The sequence below is a fragment of the Grampus griseus genome (genome assembly GCF_964374135.1).
Source record: "Grampus griseus genome assembly, chromosome: 1".
Lineage (NCBI taxonomy): Eukaryota > Metazoa > Chordata > Mammalia > Artiodactyla > Delphinidae > Grampus > Grampus griseus.
This window is the reverse complement of record NC_139017.1, coordinates 118,611,625-118,632,566: the sequence shown is the minus strand read 5'-3', so window position 1 is coordinate 118,632,566 and position 20,942 is coordinate 118,611,625. Positions and strand designations below refer to the sequence as shown.

The 20,942-nt window shown below is 37.4% G+C and overlaps 1 protein-coding gene across 2 annotated transcripts; it reads left to right on the top strand.

Annotated features, from left to right (window-relative positions):
* Positions 1–12: 12 nt before the first annotated feature.
* TYW3 (tRNA-yW synthesizing protein 3 homolog) lies at positions 13–19,385 on the top strand. Of its 2 annotated transcripts, XM_082652768.1 has the most exons (6): positions 13–255; positions 2,787–2,867; positions 3,959–4,057; positions 4,276–4,347; positions 6,548–6,681; positions 16,736–19,385. In XM_082652768.1, exons 1-6 carry the CDS (start codon positions 82–84, stop codon positions 16,962–16,964), a joined length of 789 nt encoding a protein of 262 aa, XP_082508894.1. In that variant the 5' UTR covers positions 13–81; the 3' UTR covers positions 16,965–19,385. The 2 variants fall into 2 exon arrangements, with proteins under 2 accessions (XP_082508894.1, XP_082508895.1); XM_082652769.1 differs by lacking the exon at positions 4,276–4,347.
* The last annotated feature ends 1,557 nt before the right edge of the window (positions 19,386–20,942 follow it).

Sequence of the window (20,942 nt, the reverse complement as noted above, 5' to 3'; positions counted from 1 at the left end):
GGCCACCACTGGCTTCAATATGGCTGCCCCCAGGGAAAGGCGGGGTTAATGTGAAAGTACAGACCCTGACTCCCTCGTCGCATGGATCGTAGCGCAGAGTTCAGAAGATGGAAGGCGCAGTGTCTGAGCAAAGCGGACCTCAGCCGGAAAGGCAGTGTGGACGACGATGTGGTAGAGCTTGTGCAGCTCCTAAATGGGCGAGAACAGTTTTTCACCACCAGTTCCTGCGCTGGCCGCATCATCCTCCTAGACCGGGTGAGCAGGACCCTTTGTGTCCTTCCAGCGCCTGCCCTGTAGTGTGCAACGCCAGGAGCCTTGTGCTCACCCAATGTAACACCCTGTCTGTGTTTGTTCTTCTGACCGGTGGTCTCGGTTTCTTTATCAAGGAAACTGAGAGGCTGACTTAAACCAATGCTTCTAAAATTTTAATGTGTATGTCAATCACTTGGAGATATTTTAAAATACAGATTCTGATTCTGTAGGTCTAGAGTAGGGTCTGATCTGTATTTCTAACAAGCCCCCAAGTGATGCTGAAACTACTGGCCTTGGAATGATCTTGAGTTGCAAGGGTTAGAGAATTTTATTTTTTTAATACTAAGGAATTTTAAGGACTTCCCAGCCTGGCGAGGCGTCTGTCTTCTCGTTAACCGCTCTACCCAATCGTTGTTAACCACTTGATTGAAGATCGCTATGGTTAAGAAGTTCACTGCCTCCTAGTGGCTCACTCCGTTATTACAACTCTGGTAATTTTTATATTACCTGAGAAAGTACGTTAGTATGTAGTCTGTAATAGTGGTCAGTCCCTCAGGCTTTGGAGTGATACTGCTTAGATTCTAAATCAGTTTTGGGTATTATTGGCTATGTGACTTTAGGGAAGTTATCTAAACTTAGCCCCTTCTTGTCCCATGAACTAAGGATAATAAAGAGTATCCACTTCATAGGGATTCTATGTAGAGGAAATGGGATAATTTATTTGAAACCTTTAGCACCGTGCCTGGCATATTAAGTGCACTGTAAAAGTTAGCTGTGTGTTCATTTTAACATTAGGACTGAATTCAGAGCATGGAAGACAGCACACTCAAATTCATTCTTTAGCTCCTCACTGACAGACCATTTGCCTGTCTCCCAGGTTAGCAGGGCCTGCTCATTCTTATATTGCTTCCATTGCCCCCTGAGCACTGGCACTCTTGCTCGTCTTGATCTCTCTCTCTTCCTCCATTTCTCCTGCCCTGTCTTACCTGGATTTCTGCAGTGGTTTCCTAACAGGTCACTGAACTCTACCTGTTCACTGAACTCTACCAGTCTTTCTACCCCAAACCATGTTACTTAACAGATTCCCCTTTCTGAAGCACAACTCTGTGCATGTCACTCATCTATGCTGAAATACTCTAGTATACCTTTCAGCTCTACTTTCCACTGTTTCTCTTCATCTTAATCTGTTTACTGAAACAACTATTCTCTTTTCTCTCTTATATTTATCTGCCTTTGCTCATGTTTATTTTTCCTAAAATGTCTTCCCCCGTTTCTGCATATCTGAGACGTACCTCCCCAGACTCCCCTTTTCTACCTGAATACAAACACACACATCCATTTGGAAGCCATGACTATTTCTTCTGAACTGCCTTAGGACTTTTTCTGAACCTCTTTTCATTTTATGTATTATCTTATACCTTGTGTTTATTTTCACTTTGCCTTATTTCTGGAAGAATTTGGATCAACTTACAAACAGGCAATACAAAAAGAAAAATAAAAAGTGAGAAAATCTGCATAAAGGGAGTATAGATAAGATAAAGCAGAGATGGCATTAGTTCTCAAAATATACCACTAGACTCTGTAAATTTGCTAGAGGTGGGCCACACATTTGGCTGTAAGATTTAGAGCAGCCAGCATAAGATCAGAAACATAAGTCACTGAGGTCATTCAGTGAAAACAAATCAGTTATTTAGGACAAGCACAGCTCTTCTCCTTTCCAAAGCCAGACAGCAAAGTCCCCTGTGTACCCACTGTATAAAAGTTACGTTGTAAAAAAAAGAAACAGAAAATGCATAACTTTAAGGAAAAAAAAAAGAAGTTACCTTGTAGAAGTATAGTGATTTAAAAGTGCATGTGTTTCCTGCATCCTCTTTCCAGTGTCCTTGAGGGTAGGATCTGTTTATATCTAAAGTACCTCATAGAACTTAGCAAATAAACATTTTTCCAGTTAATAAGCAAAAAGTTATGTTAAAATATTTGCCCTCTCTTAATTTTGATCTTTCAATCCTAGCTCTGCCCTTTGGGACTACACATAAGGTCTAATCCAGAGGTCACAAATTTATGCCTATAGCGACTAGGGACATAGGAAGGTATGAACAGATCAGGTGTCAGTAAAAAGTGGTAGGTCCTGTGTGGGACTGGAACAGTGCTTTCTTACAAAAGGAATTCAAAAAAAATTTTTTTTAATATTGTGCTAATCATATAAAACAGCTAGAGTACAATTTAGGGGCTATTCGTGTACAGCCCCTTGTGATAATCCCTTTGCTCCTGACAAAATCATGACCGTATTTCAGAAAATAGTTATTAAGTTCTTTTACCTTAATAAACAAATTACTTTCTATCTCAAATAATTTGGTTTCATTTTTGTTAACATTTACATTAACTTTACCCAAAAGCCTGTTGAATTGTTCTCAGTAATACTTAAAATCACGTGGGATTATTAATTTAAGAAAGCCTAAAATATGCTATACTTTGTACTTATTATTTTGTAAATATTATGTGATAAATTAAATTATGTTATTTTTTCACTTTAGGGTATAAATGGTTCTGAGGTTCAGAAACAAAACTGTTGCTGGCTACTAGTCACACACAAACCCTGTGTGAAAGATGATGTGGTAAGTTTTTATATATAAATTTAGAAATAAACTTTAATTCACAGTCACTTTAAATACATATGAAAAGAATAGAAAATTCAAGGTGGTTTATGTATAGAATCATAATGACTGTAGATTATAAAGCCTAAAGAGAATTCATTACAATGGCTTTTTTTTTAGTTGTGGGAGGTTATTATCTGCCCTGGATTATTTAGTTTCCTAAATTAAAATGTTTAGATGAGTTCATATAAGTTTGCATTAGTCAGGCATTTTACATTACTGTCTCAGGTGCTTAAATGTTGTCTTCAGAGCTCACTCAGTCTCCATCTCCTTTGGGTACTGGTTCTCTCTGTATGTTTGCCCTTCTCTTCTGTGGCAGATAATCACTGTGGCAGGAAAGATAGCTGCCAGCAACCCCAGCAGAAAAAGATTTACTTTTTAAGATCCATGTATCATTTCCAAAGGACACTGAGTCATCCTTCCTGGTTAGGTGTTCTCCCCACTGAGATCAGCTATTTTTGCCAGCAGAATGGAATGCTATCCTTGATCACACCTAGGCACTTGGCGTCTCTGATATTATGATAGTGGCAGTGATGAGTGACAGGGTCACGCTTGACAGTGCCACCAGAATCAAATGATGTGAAGGAGGGAGGATGGTGCAGGGAGACTAGGCAGACAGAAGTAACAACTGCCTTATATAGCTTCTAGCTGAGACATGATAGTATATGTGTCTCAAACCTCAATCTAACAGCAAAACATTTAGACAGACCTTCTACTACCTTCTAGATCTTCTAGTCTTTATGTACCATATTCCTTAATGAAAAATCTGCTATGGAATTAAATAGAGTAGTAGTTGACTTTTTTGAGGTATGGTTGGAAAGAATGACACAGAAGGTTTATGAGAGAATTAGAAATCAGGTCTCTTAAAAGAATAAGCAGATCAATAAGTTTTGGAGAAAGAGGACCAAGAAAACAGAGTGAAAAGTTACTGTGGAAGGATGCAGAATGAGTGTGAAAGTTCCTTGGGAGAATTGAAGTTACATAGGATAAAGGGTCACCAAAGAACAGGATCATGTACTTGTGTCTGATCCTAACATTTTCCGTTTATTTAGATTGTAGTCCTAAAGAAAGCGAATGGCGATGCCATTTTGAAATTTGAACCACTTGTTCTTCATGTGCAGTGTCGACAGTTGCAGGATGCACAGATTCTGGTAAAATTTTATGATTATACTTGAATTTATAGGTATGTGAGTAGATTTAATTTTAAACTTTTAAATTTTCTACCAAAATTAATGCAATGCTAGTTTAATCAACTAGTGTTTTATATAATTATAGATTTGGGGTTATAAATGTTTCTGCAGTTTGTAGGGCTAAAGTGTTTATTTGATTAGCCAGATGTTCCAAATTTAACAAATTTATTTTCTTACAGCATTCAGTGGCAATAGATTCTGGTTTCAGGAACTCCGGCATAACAGTGGGAAAGAGAGGAAAGACTATGTTGGTACGACACCTTTTGGCAAAAAGCAATTTTTTGATCATGAAGTAATCCAGATTATTGAATAACCTTCTACTCAAATCTTCTTGTCATTCCCTTGCCCAGAAACCTTCAGTGACTGACTTTTCTGTACAGGGCGAAGTCCAGAGTTGTTAGATTTACATTTGAGGTCTTATTTTACAATATTCCCCTCCATTTACTTTTAACTTGATTCTCTCCGTCCTCCTCATCCTAAACAGTCAAGGCCCAGTTTAATCAGCACCATGATGTAGTGGAAAGAATCACAGACAGGGGGTCTAAAGTCTTCTGCCTGGATCCATCAGGGACTGAATTGTCTCAGCTATATCAGGGATCTATCGAACTACTGCCCTAGGGCCACATTCAGCCCTCGGGTGGGCAGTTCTAGTACACCCATTTGATTAATTACTGTCTCAGGTTGCTTTTGTGCTACGATGGCAAAATTGAGTAGTTGTGACAGATATTATATGGCCTGCAAAGTTGAAAATATTTATTATCTATCCTTTCACAGAAAAGGTTTGCCGACCCCTGGACTAGAAGATCTTTAAGGCTCCTTCTAAGTCCCACAGCCTCTCTGAGTCCTTTCCTGGCCAAGCCAACCCCTAGTGATTTTGCCCTATTCTCTCTGATCACACGTGGTAGCTACTGTTTGTGTTTACTGTTTGGCATGGTGTACATTGTTTGCTTTTGAACTACTTCAGATCGGCTTCCATTCTAGCTCCCTAGACTTTACTTTTTTCTATTTTTAACAGATAGCCTGTTTTCCAAAATGAGGTGGCTTAAGAAGAAGACATCTGTAAAGCATGACTAAACAGAAAATGAAAGCTCGTAGTACTGATTTGCATCCCCATCTCAGTCCCCACTGCATGTGGTGGCCCAGGCAAGAACAGAGCCACTCTTTCACCTTCTCTCCTTTATCTTCCATATTCAATTAGCGACAAGTCCTGTCCCATCTACCTCTGATTTCTCACTCCTGACTCCACCTCTCTAAGCCCTCTGCCACTGTGCCTGCTTGAGCCGTCATCGTCCCTCACCTCTATCTTTATAGGGGTCTCCTGACTGGTCTTCCTCCTACCCATCTTCTCCTTCAGTCCCTCTAGCCAATACTGTCAGAATCCCCCTTTTAAAGAAGTCAGGGTCTCCTGGTGTTTTCTCAGGCCTTATTTATGCTCATGTTCTGCCAGCATACTTCCACCCCAGCCAGACAGAATACTATTGGTTATTTCCCAAATGTATTATGCTTTTCATGTTCCCATGACTATAGAAAAGTTAATCCTCTGGCTGGAATGCTCCCCTTCTCCCATTTTTACATCTGGTGAAATTACACTTACCCTTTAAAATTCCAATTCAGATGCCACATTTCCCATAAAACCACGACCTGTCTCAGTTAGTTGCTCCTCTTCTACATTTCCTTAGCATTTTGTGTGCACATGTACGTGCATGCATGCACATGTACACGTATGTGTTTCTTCTGTCATAGCACCATGATGTATTGTGATTCTCTGTTCACTTGTTTGTTTCCTGTTCAGAAGTGTTAGCTCTTTTAAGGGCAGGGACCATGTTATATTCATCCTGTACCTTCATACCTTACATGGGGCTTAGAACACTGCAGATGCTTAGTAAAGGCTTGTTGAATGAATTTTTATGCCTCATAATAGTTTTTGTTGTTTCTTAACCTATATCCAGTGTTTGGATTTACTTGGAATATGTTGACTGTTTCATCGGCAGCCCTAAAGCATTGAGAAAGCAGCCACTTTGTGAGATAGAAAAGGCATGGTTTATCTTGTAACCACCCTGCTCAAGCAGTGCTAAGAGGCCGTTTAGCATCCAGTCCATTTTGATTTTCCCTTGAAGCTTCTGTTGAGGTTTCATTTATTTCTTTTCTTTAAATAGCGTATTAAAGCTCCCTTAGCTTTAGTGACAGTGATACTGTTAAGTTCATTGGATTCTTTGATAATATGTGCTTCTCTGAAAGACAATGTATAGAATGACTTGCTTTACAAATGATTTTATACGATGGGAAAATCTATTTGACTCTCCTTTGATTCAACTGTATTTGACTAAATTATATCAAAGCACAAACTTAAATGTTGTAATGGAGCTAAACACAGCCCTGACTGGGACTTTTCTTTAGTTATCTTCAGTGTCTCTAGTACATAAGTCATCATATATAAATTGCTCCTTGCAGGCTGTCCGGAGCACACATGGCTTAGAAGTTCCATTAACCCATAAAGGAAAACTGATGGTGACAGAGGAATATATCAACTTCCTGATAAAGATAGCAAATCAAAAAATGGAGGAAAACAAGAAGAGAATTGAAAGGTATAGTCTTACATGCCTAGGTCTTCTTTGAAACTATTAATATACACCATCTTCAGTTTATACTCCCGACTGCTTTTATATTTGTAGCCTTATCACGAATAATTAAGATGATGCAAGTAACTGATTAGAGTAGGCCAGACTGCGATGGGTACTAAACGGAGCATAAAGGGGAGGAAGCTCCATGGAGGATAGTGGGACACGTGACTGCCAGCAACAGGCATAAAGGAGAAACAGTCACTCAGGTAAGAGAGCCCAGCAGCCCCAGGGACCATAACTGATCCAGTTGAAGGCAGCCAGGGAGGAGGTACACTCTACCTCCTGGGTGTGACCTACTGAAGACTACCTAGAATCTCCTTTTGAGGAGAACAGCCTGGTTAATTTTAGTCTGATAAATACTTTATACCTCTGGCTAGCTCAGAACCCCGCTCCTGTCATGCATTAGATTCGAATTGGCATAATTGTACCAGTCAGAAGGATTATGGCTATCAAGTCACATCTTTATATTTCTCTTGTTCTTAAACTTCACCTCCTGGTAGATTAATTTTACATGACTTTCTTTTTCAACTTTTTCCTAAGAATAGAATCTTTGATGTAAAGAAGTGACTATTATGCTGCCTTTTATATATGAAGATAAATGCCACTGACCTACCATCAGTAAGATGTAAATTTCTTATTTAAGGACTGATGGTCATCTTGTTGTCATTTATTATTTTCTTTTTGCTTTTTCCCCCACCCCTTTGGTCACCTCACAACTAGCCAATCACTACCTAAATAACTCCTGAGTCATTCTTCTCTCCCCACCCTTCTTGCCGTGTTCTTTATTCAGGACCATTGCAGTAACCTTATTAGCTGGTCTCATAGTAGAATGCTTCCAGTATGTCTCTCTGCTAAGCCATTCTCCGTATCACCATCAGAATCCTGTCTGAAATGAAAAGGAATACTATTGCTTAATTTGCCTGCTTAAAATTCTTTAATACCTAGAACTTTTTATGAAGCAGCTAAGGCCAGAAGTGCCAATGGCAGCAGTGTGGCATGGTGGAAAGGGGTAGAAATGGGCTCCAGAGGCAGAACTGAGTTTGAATCCTGCTTCCCCCACAACTTACTCAACTCTCTTGGCTTCATTTTTCTTGTACCTACTTATCATAGAGAACAATTTTAGTATACACTAGATGGCATATGTATAATGACAGGCCCTGTCCGTGTTATGTCATGGATTCTTAGGATAGGATAGCCTTTCTCCTTGTTCACCGACTCATACAGAGAATAAACCTATAATCACATCAGTAGCCCCATCCAGGCTTTCTTAACCAGGGCTCCTTATTTGAACCACAGAATTAACAAAATTATTCGAGTGGCTATTTCTCAGTTCTCCCAACAGTGGTATATAACTTGTACTAGTCTAGATACATTGGAGAGAAGTAATTCATGACATACAATGGATGTCCTCAGGCATTAGGACTGAATTTTTTAGCAGAAGCCTGGCTGAAAAAAGCTGAGAGGTTACCTGGCCACAAGGTTCTTTGAGCAAACATTCTAAATATAGTGATGATTTCAAGTAAGCAACTGAAGGTACCCAGCCACTCCACCAGACTACAGAGTTTGAACTGTATGTAGGTACTTACTGGTAGCATTCCAAAAGTTGACTACGGTTGTTAGATGGTATTCTAGTGAGACTGTTTGCGAAAATGTACAAGGTAGCAAATCAATTTCTCTGTTTCCTTACTTGAATTTCAATAAGATTATAAATATAGCCCAAGATCAACTAACTATACACCTGGTGAAGTTAATTGAGTCACGTTCACCAACTATAAAATCAAATTATGCTTTAAATCCATTGACTCAAAAATATGTTTCAAGATTATGGTGTGCATGCTGCTATCAAGAGAGTCATGCTCATCATATAAAATCAGTGAAAAATTAAAGAAGGGTAAAAAGTTTCTTAAGATACTGATTAGAAGATTACATGTGAATTCAGAAAGGGTGAACAAATTAGGGAGCTGCTTTGGGAACAGCTGTATATTCAACCAAATGCAGAGAAAGAGTTACTCTTCTGCTGTGGAAAAGAGAAAAAATAAACACTGGAGGTGATGAGTTCTGCAATCAGACGTTGAGTACTAAAATTGGTTTCTCACAGGACCAAAGTTTCATAATTCAAACAACTGTAATAAGAGAATTTTTAAAATTTAAAATCCTAATGTGTAACATTCCAGCAATAAGAAATATTCTTGAGATATGAAAATCAAAAGGTAAAATAATTTTAATAGAAAAAAAAGCCTCTTTTGTAAAAAAAACAATTCCTAAGCCCACTTCTTAGTGGGAAGAGTAAGAAAATTTCATACATAATGATTTCCAGGTAAAAAAATATGAAGTTTGGAGATCTATTTACCCATTACAAGTGGAGGGCTATCTTTGTAGCCGTTAATAAGAGATCAGGACTGACTTGGGTTGGATGGAATTAGCCATGTTCTTCTCACCAACTGTAATAAGACAATAAATGTTAAATAAAATGTAGAATAAACAGAAATAGAGTTATAGATGTAGAAAACAATCTTATGGTTACCAGGGCAGAAGGGGGTGGTGGGAGGGATAAATTGGGAGGTAAGGATTGACATATACACACTACTATATATAAAATAGGTAACTAATAAGGACCTACTGTATAGCACAGGGAACCCTACTTAATACTACGTAATGACCTATATGAGAGAAGAGTCTAAAAAAAGTGGATATATGTGTATGTATAACTCATTCACTTTGCTGTACACCTGAAACTAACACTACATTGTAAGTCAACTATACTCCAATTTAAAAAAACATGGCATCTTAAAAAAAATTTTTTTTTAAATATAGAGTAAAAGGGCCAAATATATTGGCATATAATATTGATAAAAATAAAGCAAATTAGACTGAAAAAGTAAATGAGTATTTCCAATGGTTGGTTTTTTTGTGGTAAAATATACATAACTAAAATTTATAATTTTAACCGTTATACAGTTCATTGGCATTAGATACACTCACATTGCTATGCAACCACCACTATCACTGCTATTTATCTCCAGACCCTTTTCATTATCCCAAATTGAAACTCCATGCCCATTAAACAATAATTCTCCACTCCCCAAACTCCCAGCCCCTGGTAACCACTCTTCTGTTTTCTGTCTCTTATGATTTTGACTATTCCAGGTACCTCATACAAGTGGAATCATACAATATTTATCCTTCTGTGTTTGGCTTATTGCACTTAGCATAATGCTGTCGAGGTTTATCCATGTTGTAGTGTGATCAGAAGTTTACCTTATTTTTTTTTTTTTTGCGGGTTTGCTGTTTTCTTTTTTTTAATTTTTATTTTATATTGGACTATAGTTGATTTACAATGTTGTGTTAGTTTTAGGTGTATAGCAAAGTGTTTCAGTTATGCATATACATATATCTATTCTTTTTCAAATTCTTTTCCCATTTAGGTTATTATAGAATATTGAGCAGAGTTCCCTGTGCTATACAGTAGGTCCTTGTTGGTTATCTGTTTTAAATATAGTAGTGTGTATATGTCAATCCCAGACTCCCAATTTATCCCTCCCCCCACCTTTCCCCTTTGGTAACCATAAGTTTGTTTTCTAAGTCTGTGAATCTGTTTCTGTTTTGTAAATAAGTTCACTTGTATCATTTTTTTAGATTCCACACATAAGTGATATCATATGTTATTTGTCTTTCTCTGTCTGACTTACTTCACTTAGTATAATAATCTCCAGGTCCATCCATGTTGCTACAAATGGCATTACTTCATTCTTTTTAATAGCTGAGTAATATTCCATTGTATACACGTACCACATCTTCTTTATCCATTCATTTGTGATGGACCATTTAGGTTGCTTCCATGTGTTGGCTATTGTAAACAGTGCTGCAATGAACATTGGGGTGCATATATCCTTTCCAACCATGGTTTTCTCCAGATAGATGCCCAGGAATGGGATTGCTAGATCATATGGTAGCTCTATTTTTAGTTTTTTAAGGAACCTCCTTACTGTTTTCCACAGTGGCTGCACCACTTTACATTACCATGAATAGTGTAGGAGGGTTCCCTTTCTCCACACCCTCTCCAGCATTTATTTTCTGTAGACTTTTTGATCATGGCCATTCTCACTGGTGTGAGGTGATACCTCATTGTAGTTTTGATTTGCATTTCTCTAATAATTAGTGATGTTGAGCATCTTTTCATGTGCCTCTTGGCTATCTGTATATCTTCTTTAGAGAAATGTCTGTTTAGGTCTTCTGCCCAGTTTTTGGTTGGGTTGTTTTATTGATATTGAGCCACATGAGCTGTTTGTTAATTTTGGAGATTAATCCCTTGTTGGTCGCATTGTTTGCAAATATTTTCTCTCATTTGGAGGATTGTCTTTTCGTCTTGTTTATGGTTTCCTTTGCTGTGCAAAAGCTTTGGAGTTTAGTTAGGTCCCATTTGTTTACTTTTGTTTTTATTTCCATTACTCTAGGAGACAGATCGAAAAAGATATTGCTGTGATTTATGTCAGTGTTCTGATTGCGTTTTCCTCTAAGGGTTTTAAAGTGTCTGGTCTTACATTTAGGTCTTTCATCCATTTTGAGTTTATTTTTGTGTATAGTGTTAGGGAGTGATCTAATTTCATTCTTTTACACGTAGCTGTCTAGTTTTCCCAGCATCATTTATTGAAGAGACTGTCTTTTTTCCATTGTATAGTCTTGCCTCCTTTGCAGAAGTTTACTTCTTTTTAAGGCTGAATAATATTCCATTGTATTTAACATATATTGTTTATCCATTTATTCATCAATGGATGTTTGAGTTTTTTCTACCTTTTAGCTATTGTGAATAATGATGCTGTGAACATGGGTATACAAATATCTGTTTGAGTGTCTGCTTTCAGTTATTTTTGATATTTACCCAGAAGTGGAATTGCTAGATGATGTGGTAATTTTATATTTAATTTTTTGAAGAACCTCCATACTCTTTTCCACAGGAACTGCACCATTTTACATTCCCACCAACAGTATACAAGGGTTTCCTTTTCTCAACATCCTTGCCAACACTTGTTGTCTTTTGTTTTTCTGATAATTGCCGTTCTGACAGGTGTGAAGTGATATCTCATTGTGGTTTTGATTTGCATTTCCCTGATGATTAGTGACATTGAGCATTATTTCATATACCTGTCGGTAAGAATTTCTGTTACATCACTTTGCTGCTTTCCTTCCTGTTTATGGTGCTTTTTCTTAGCTTCCTTCTGGATTTCTCTTGTTATTCTATATGTCGGTTAAATGCTGTCGTTCTCCAGGATTCCTTTCCTGGCCCATTGCTTTAGCTACTTCCCCAGATACTGGTAGATCTTCCAAATCTCTCCTGAGTCCTGGGCCCATATGTCTAATAACCTATTGAATATATCTAACCAAAATATCCCATCAGCCTTTCCTTAATATCTTTCTTATCTTAATCTCAACCTCATTTACCCATTTCCTTGGTTCAAATTCTCATTATCATTTACCAGCATTATTACAGTTTATGCCTCAGTGAAAACAGAAATGTGAACCATATTAAATTACAGTTGTTTAATTGCACATATGTCTTTTTTTCCCCAGTACAACTTGGTCACATTGTGTATAGGACTGACTTTCCCCTCCCACCAAACAAACACATACCCATACATACACACACTTCAAATATCTCTCATCCTAAAACCTTATAGAGTGTCTGGCTCACAGTAGCAAATATCTCTCATCCTAAAACCTTATAGAGTGTCTGGCTCACAGTAGAAACCCAATAAATGTTTATTGAGTTCATCCTAAACAATAAAGGAACTTAAAAGTTAACACATTATATTGAGTTCACCAAAGGCAAAGACAGTTTCTTATTATTTTCTGAGTGTCTGACAGGAGCATAGTGGTCAATAAATATTTGCTCAATTTAGCTGACAGACTCTAGCAGTAGTACTACTTTTATGGCTTCAAAGCCTTAGGGTGATTATTCTGGAAGATATAAAATGGCTTACTCATGGGGCAAGCAGGAGTAGGCTCTTGCTACACAGTCCAGGCAAGAATTAACAGGACCCTGAGTAACAAAATGAATGGGAGAGATACTGCAGAACATAACCCGAATGTGGCAGCAGATAGAAATGGGGGGAGAAGAGAAGGAGTCAAGTCTTATTTTTTTAAATGGAACTAAAGCTAGTAAATAAATAACTCCCTATATACTTAAGATCAGAGAAGTAGATACTGAAGATCAGAGAAGTAAATAGTGAAAACACGTATTTTCTGATAGTTCCTCCTTGGATGTCCCCTCGCTTCAATTTTTCCTCTCATAATTCCTCTCCCTTTACTAGCCAGCTTCCACTCATCCTTGCAATTCAGCCCAGGCATTGGTTTTTTTTCCAAGGAATATTTCATGATCTTTCATGGCACGTTGAATGTATCTTTACGGCTCTGCAGCCCCCATTAAACCCTGAGCTCCCTGAAGGCACAGACCACATTTCTTATCTGTTTCTAGCACTGGCACAGGCCCTGTCACATACATGTTTTTTATTTTTTATTTATTTATTTATTTTATTTTATTTTTTTGCAGTATGCAGGCCTCTCACTGTTGTGGCCTCTCCCGTTGCGGAGCACAGGCTCCGGACGCGCAGGCTCAGCAGCCATGGCTCACGGGCCCAGCCGCTCCACGGCACGTGGGATCTTCCCGGACCAGGGCACGAACCCATGTCCCCTGCATCGGCAGGTGGACTCTCAACCACTGCGCCACCAGGGAAGCCCACATATATGTTTTTTAATAAAAAATTCTAGAGCTTAAAATCAGTTAAAAATCCAAATACATGATATATGAGAATAGCCTTCTTTTGTTATTTGTTAATAATGGAAGCCTTAAAAGGGTATGAAATTGTGCCTAGATTTCATTAATTTTACGTTCCTATTTTGGAAGTCAACGAAATACCAGCTTGTTATTGCACATGGTCCTCTAACAGATCCGAGAAACAAGAATTCATTTTCCCAGGACTGTTCTGAAAAGTTCTCTCATGAAGAGAAGTATATACAGGTTGCCCTATGTCATGATAGTCTTGACAGTGGAAGCAGAAAAACTGAAGACAATTTGATTTTCTTTTGAGGGGGGAAAAAAACAGTTACCTGAGCATACATTTCTTTTTATACTCCAAACTCTTTTTGTTGCCTTTGAGAGCTGAGAAAATTACACTTTGAGAATTGGGCTTTAGAATGCTGTATAAAGGGTCATATCATGAGAAGAGAACATGTAATTGGAAAACAAATTTCTGACTTATTGAGTAAGATAGTTTCCCAAAGGACATTTTAAAAGTTCCCTTAACCAAGGAAAACAAAAAAGTAGTTGAAGTTTTATTCTTGGCTTTCAACATGGAAAGGTCTTTGTTCCATTTTACCAGTTGTTTTTTTGGTACCCCAAGGATATAGCTTTGAATTCTTAGGTTGTTTGATAGAAGATTAAAGTAAGGCACCTGTTCCTCTTTAATTACCTTTTTAATGTAATTGACAAGGTATTTTACACAGCTGTTAATTCTCTGTGATCATAAAAGAGGAATTTAGTCTTATCTTTAATTTTCTAGGAATGCAGTAGAATCCAGAGAAAAGACTTGGTTACCTAAGTTTAAAGAGCAGGGTTGGGTAGAGAGTGATAGAAGATAAAGTTGCACATCATGAATAACCTCTTGTTATCAGATAAGGGTGATTCATACCCTTTTGTAGCATGCTTGGATTTGATTTAGATAAAATGAGTTATGCTACTGGGTCATTTTTTAAAACCATTCTAAATAGGCATTGTGGAAGATGAGAAGAAAACCAGTCATTGAAGTCACCCAGAATGATGGCAAGACCTGGAGACAAAGATAAAGCCAAGTGTAGAAGTTTCCATGAATGTAAAAGACTGAACAGAATATTGTTAGATGACCAGAGGGGCACATGAAGGAGTTTAGTCTGGCAAACTGTTGGTGAGGCAGGTGAATTCTGACCTTATCACTCAACTCTGAGGCAGGGTATGGAAATAATAAGCAGTCTTCACTTAAGAGGAATGCAGGGCAGTGGTGTCTTTGTGGGAAACCAGGTTTCAGTTAAGTAAGGATATAAGGAATGCATTAAATGAAAAGGTTGTTACCATGTTATGGGGTCTAAAAAATTAAACATCAGTTAATTTTTTCAAAGCCTTTTGCTATAACTCTTAAAATACTGTTTTCCCTTTTACTGTACCTCCCTCTTTGAGATTGATTTATTCATTTTAGAAATATCAATTAGCCCTTATTATCTGCCAGGCATGGTGCTGGATATCAAGGTGTACAGTGATGAGTATATAAGTTCTTGAAATATGGATAGGATATTAGTAATCATGTTAGGTATATATTAGCATTGTGTGGAGTATTTGGTAAGAGGTGATTGTCTTGGGTTTTTAAGGGCAGTTTTAGAGCTTTTGCAGGCAGAACTTAGCCTGTTCATTGAATTAAAGAAAGAAGAAAATTGGCCCAAATAGCAATCTCTTCTGCAGATGTCAGAAATTTCCTGTCATAGCCTCCCATTATAATAGGATATTAAAGCATGATGAGATCCCGACAGTGGCAAAGGAGTTCTCAACTTTTAGATCATTTTATTTGGGACCTAAGATAATACATCCATATTTACCTTTTTGTTCAGTAGTTATTTATTCACTTATTTGGCATATTTTTACCCAAGTGTGGCTGTACTGTACTCCATGCTAAGAATATAACAGAAGACAAGATAGATGGAGTCCTTGGTCTTATGGAGTTTATATTCCGTAAAAATAGTCGTTTTTGAGAACTTACTCAGTGCCAGGCAGTGTGCTAGGTACTTACATATATATCCCTCCGATAGCCCTACTAGGTACAGGATAATAGCTAGTTTTATAAATGAGGAAATCGAGAGTCAGTGAGGTTGGAATTAGCCAACCTCAGCTTTCCCAGGGGACCACTCGTGTGAAGCAGACACAGCATACCAAGCCATCCTGCTGCTTTCCAACGTATGCTAAAAACTAACAAAAACTCCAGCAGGAAAATGAGTAAAGGAAAAGAATAATTTACATTAAAAAATTAAAATAGCTAATAAAAAATGTTCAATTTCACTTTCAAACAAAGCAATGAAAATATAAATAATGAGAGACCATAATCACCTATAAGTAAAGCGTGTTTTTTGATGTAATATTCACTGTATGAGTGAAGTGGTCTCTCAAGTTCTGCCCTTAGAAGCATATTTTTTGAACACGCATTCTGGAAAACAGGTAGTACTTATCAAGAGCCTTAAATATTTATAACCTTTAACCACGCAGTTACATTTCTAGGTATCTATCCTAAATAGCTAGAAACTCAGATCACATTATTTCCAAAATGTTTATCACATTGTTGTTTGTATTGGGAAAATTTGAAAGTAAATTAAGGTCAATCTAAGTGGCATAATGTTATACTACCATTAAAAAGTATTATTTTGTAGTTCATTTAGTGATATGGAAAGTGTTTTCAATAAATATTAAATTTGAAAAAACAATGTAAAACTTTATATGTAATATCACAATTGTATAAAAGACAGTAGGTGTATGTATACATGTACAGATGTATTAATTCAGAATACACTAATAAACTGGAAAGAAAAAATATGAGAGTCATTATTTTTAGGTAGTTATGTACAGGTGATCTGTATTTGTAACTTCACATATTTTGCAAATTCTCTAAAATGAGCCTCTATTACATTTATGATTCTTTTGAAAGAATATATATTTTCTTTTTTTTTAATCTTTGTTTGATTCCTATATCTGGAATAGAAATTAAGGTAGGATAGAGGTTATCAAGAGGTGATTCCAAACCAGTTTTCAGGACTGTTCTTAAAGAACTGAAACATTTCTTTTCCTAAGTAAAAAATCATAAAAGCAAGAAGCACGTTATTTCTGTGATTTATTCTATATCTTTAGGTTAATATGAGACATCAGGTTTATGTAATTTATAAATTCTAGGTGTATTTCATTTTGTTTCAGAACACACAGATATAACAATAATACTTTATTTCTTTACAGGTTTTACAACTGCCTACAACATGCTTTGGAAAAAGAAACTATTTCTATGACCTCATATCCCAAAGAGAAAATCAAAGAGAAAAATAACTCATCATATACTCACAAGAAAAAAAGAAACCCAGAAAAAGCATGTGGCAAATATATTACTGAAGAAAATAATAAAGAACTTGAAAATGATGATCATGATGATCCAGGAATCAGTGTTACTATCTTCCCTGAAGATTACTGAGATTTGGTTCTGAAGTGTCTTGGTAGAATAATGTTTCTAATAGATATTATAAAGCTGCTTTTTATAGGAGTATTTTAGTTAGTTGAGTGTATCAGCCTTTCAGAAAAACAAGATTTAATTTTTCTCTATATTTTAGGGAAACCCTTAGCTTTTAAAAATAGCTGTGTATAATATCAATATTTGCTCTTAAATACCATTGTTTTTAGTCACATATTTCAGTCATTGCAAAAATAAAATTATGATTTTTAATGCTTATCCTTAAGTTACAGTTTCTACTTCTGTAAAACAGAAGAACTATAATACCCTTTCAAGAGAGCCTTAACATTAGGAATATTAGAGTATAGGTCCTACAGTAGGACCTTGTTTATCCATTCTATATATAATAGTTTGCCTCTGCTAATCCCAAACTCCTAATCCTTCCCTCCTCTGCTCCTCTCCCCCTTGACAACCACAAGTCTGTTCTCTATGTCTGTGAGTCTATTTCTGTTCCATAGAAAAGTTCATTTGTGTCATATTTTAGATTCCACATATAAGTGATATCATACGTTATTTGTCTTTCTGACTTCACTTAGTATGATAATCTCTAGGTCCATCCATGTTGCTGCAAATGGCATTATTTCATTCTTTTTATGGCTGAGTAATATTCCATCGTGAATATGTACCACATCTTCTTTATCCATTCATCTGTCAATGGACATTTAGGTTGTTTCCATGTCTTGGCTACTATAAGTGCTGTTATGAACATAGGGGTGCATGTATGTTTTCGAATTATAGTTTTGTCTGGATATATGCCCAGGTTTACTCCTTTTTTCTATCATGGCTCTGAACTCTCTCTTTGGCCTTTAAAGTAAGATACTAATATTTCCCTTAGTCATTTTGAGTCCTCCATCTTCTTGCCATCCTGCAACATTTGGCCCCATTAACACTCTTAGACCCCTGAATCTGCCCTTTCATCAGCATCCTGAATGCTTTCTTCTCAATCATTTCCCTGTTTATAGTGAATCATCAGTTGTTTTTCTCTCCAACACTTTAATATTTTTCAACATTTATTGCACCTTAGAATCATCTTTAGAACCTTGAAAAAATGCAGAAAAGACCTGAGAATCTCCAGGGATAAGCACGTGTATTTTTTCTTTTAAAGCTCTCAAGTCGTTCTCTAATTGGAAACTAAAGGGTAATAACGCTGTAGGCATTCCCAAGTTTCTGTCTTTGGCCTTCATCTTGCATTCCTGTCTGCACCCCAGCTAACTCATCCATCCCAGTAGCCTTCACCTCTGAGACAATGACTCCCGCCTCTCCTGTCCTGGTCTGTCTCCTATGCTCTGACTAACTGCTGGGCCTCTCCAGTAGAGCTGTTACTTTTCAAGTGTTTTCTTGTTTGACTGTTTCCTGGTTCTTTGGCTAGAGAAAGCAGACTTTTGTTGGGGCTTTTTGTTTGTTTGTTTGAGCCCATTGACATTTCCGGGTTGCTGGCTTTTCCAATGCCCAGTCTGGGATATGTGAGGTAAAAAGAAAACGCAGGGAACTCACAATTATGTTGTTCTTTAGGTCCCCAAATCCCTAGCTGGTCTACCTTTCCCTTGTCACCTCTCAGAGTCTTCTTATGTTTATTCTATACATAGTGTCCAGAGTTTTTATTTTTATTTTTGGCTGTGCTGCGTGGCTTGCAGGATCTTAGTTCCCCAACCAGGGACTGAACCCAGGCCCCAGCAGTGAAAGTGCCAGGTCCCAACCACTGGACCGCCAGGGAATTCCCTGTCCAGAGGTTTTAGTTGCACTTAGTGAAAGGAATAGGAAAAAGAATATCTACTCCATCTTCCAGAATCAGAAGTCTAATATATTTTTTAAATTAATAATATTATCACATCATGGGGTATTGTTGAGGATACCTCTGGAACCCATCCAGATTGCCCAGATAATATAATCTACTTAGTGCTGTGCCCCATCTCCCAGTTTGTATGCTTGGCTGTTCTTGCTTTAGGCTGCTGGAGCATCTTCATTCTAAAATAGAGGAGAAAAAGCCTGGGAGTCTGTTTCCTGCCCTCTACCCACCCCCACCACACACACACTCACTGTCTCACAGCCAATAATGACAAGTGCAGAGTTTCAAAACAGTTCTGTTGCCCAGAAATGGGATAAACTTGGATGTGCAATTGCCATTTAAGCTCCCAGCAGCATCAGGCTAAGACTAGGACGTCACCTTAATCCTATCATGTTTTTCCCACTCCCTTCCCCATTTCTTCTGGGAGCTCCTGCTTAATAAATCACTTGCACTAGAATGGTGTCTTCTTTTACAAGAACCTGACCTAAAGTACTGAGGTTATTTTGTCTATATTTGAGAAAGTGATGGCATATGTTTATTATAAAGAGCTGATGTTTTAATGTGCTACAAATTATATCATTGGTAGTGATTTAAACTTATGAGGCAAATAAATTTTTATATTAAGTACAGAGTTTTAAAAATTCTTTTGGGGGAAGTATCGAAACAATATTTGAGGATCACTTCTACAATACATACTGTTATAAGAACTTGGCAGGAATAATTGATTCTAGGCAACGGAGTACTACCATCACAATTCAAGGGGATACCATGTCATTTAGGTTTTAAAGGCCAAGAAACAAGTTCACTTGACAGAAAAATCCAAGCAAAACTCTTGTAGACAGAGGAATGTGTAATATGAGGCACCAAAGAACATGATGTATTCAGTGATGGTGAATCTTCCATTAAAGCTGAAATACAACATGTGGCATGAAATGAGTCAAGCTGGTTGAAGCACAACTGTGAAGGGCCTTGTGGTCCAGCATGGAGGTAGACCAGTGTTTCCTAAACAGGGCTGTTCAGCAGAATTCCCTGGTGGGAATGGGACTGGGCATGCCAGGCTGCTTTCTAAAACACTGAATCCCAGGCCCTACTCTAGACCTCTCAAGCCAGAATCTTCAATCTAGAGTCTTGGAATCTCTTTTTATTTTTTCCTTTCTCTCTGGGAATCTTTATTTTTTAAACGACTCATCCAAATGCTTCTGATAAAATCAACCCAGCCCTTTTAGAAGCCACTGGTAACAGACGTAATCCTGAAGGCACTGGAGAGGAATTAAAGATTTTTTAACGAAAAAGGAAAAAGCAACGATTATAGTTGCAGTGTATCTATATCACAGATTTTGTGTATTCATGTTATATTCATGTCATAGCTCCTCCTATAATATAGGAGGAGCTTCCAATATTTTAATTAGTTAAGTCACTGTCCTTATCGTTAGGTCTCAGGCAGCTGCCAGGAGGAACAGCCACATGCATAGCTATGTGTTGGACTCTCTACAGCTCCAGGAGAAGGAGACGTTCCCCACAGATGACAATGTGCATGCCACTCTGAAGTCGTGCAGTGCACATTCTTATATACAGTACTGCTAGGAGGGAATTTGGGGAGGAAAAAATCTTAATCTCAGAATATCTGGAACATTTCTTCTAATTTAATGAGTAGAATATGGAAATACTTGCCAGGCAGGTAGATGGAAAAAGAAGGAAAACAATTTTAGAAAATAAGCCCTAAATACATAAGAATTGTAGGAAAAGCATGTGCATGTAGAGGACAGCATCCTGTGGTGGAATGACTACACATTCTGTTGTTTAAAAATCTCTCTAAAGGCCTTGTAATCCACTGACTTTCTTTCACTCATCCAAACTGTTCCCCAAGGGAACTATGTTTCAAAGATTCAATAAACAACAAGGTCCTACTGTAAATAAACAACAAGGTCCTACGGTGTAGCGCAGGGATAAACCATACTGGAAAAGAATATTAAAAAGGATGTATATATGTGTATAACTGAGTCACTTTGCTGAACAGCAGAAATTAACACAACATTGTAAATCAACTATACTTCAATAAAAAAGAATTCTATAAAGTATCTGCATGAGACTCTGGAAGAGAGGGGCTGCTCCCTAATCCCTTTGCCTGATGTAACAGAACCACCCTGGACCTTTTA

Excerpts from the sequence above, each read along its gene's own strand:
- TYW3 (XM_082652768.1), top strand. The coding sequence starts at position 82 with ATGGATCGTAGCGCAGAGTTCAGAAGATGGAAGGCGCAGTGTCTGAGC. Across the intron at positions 256-2,786 it reads GCATCATCCTCCTAGACCGG|GGTATAAATGGTTCTGAGGT; the intron begins GTGAGCAGGACC and ends TTTTCACTTTAG. Across the intron at positions 6,682-16,735 it reads AACAAGAAGAGAATTGAAAG|GTTTTACAACTGCCTACAAC; the intron begins GTATAGTCTTAC and ends ATTTCTTTACAG.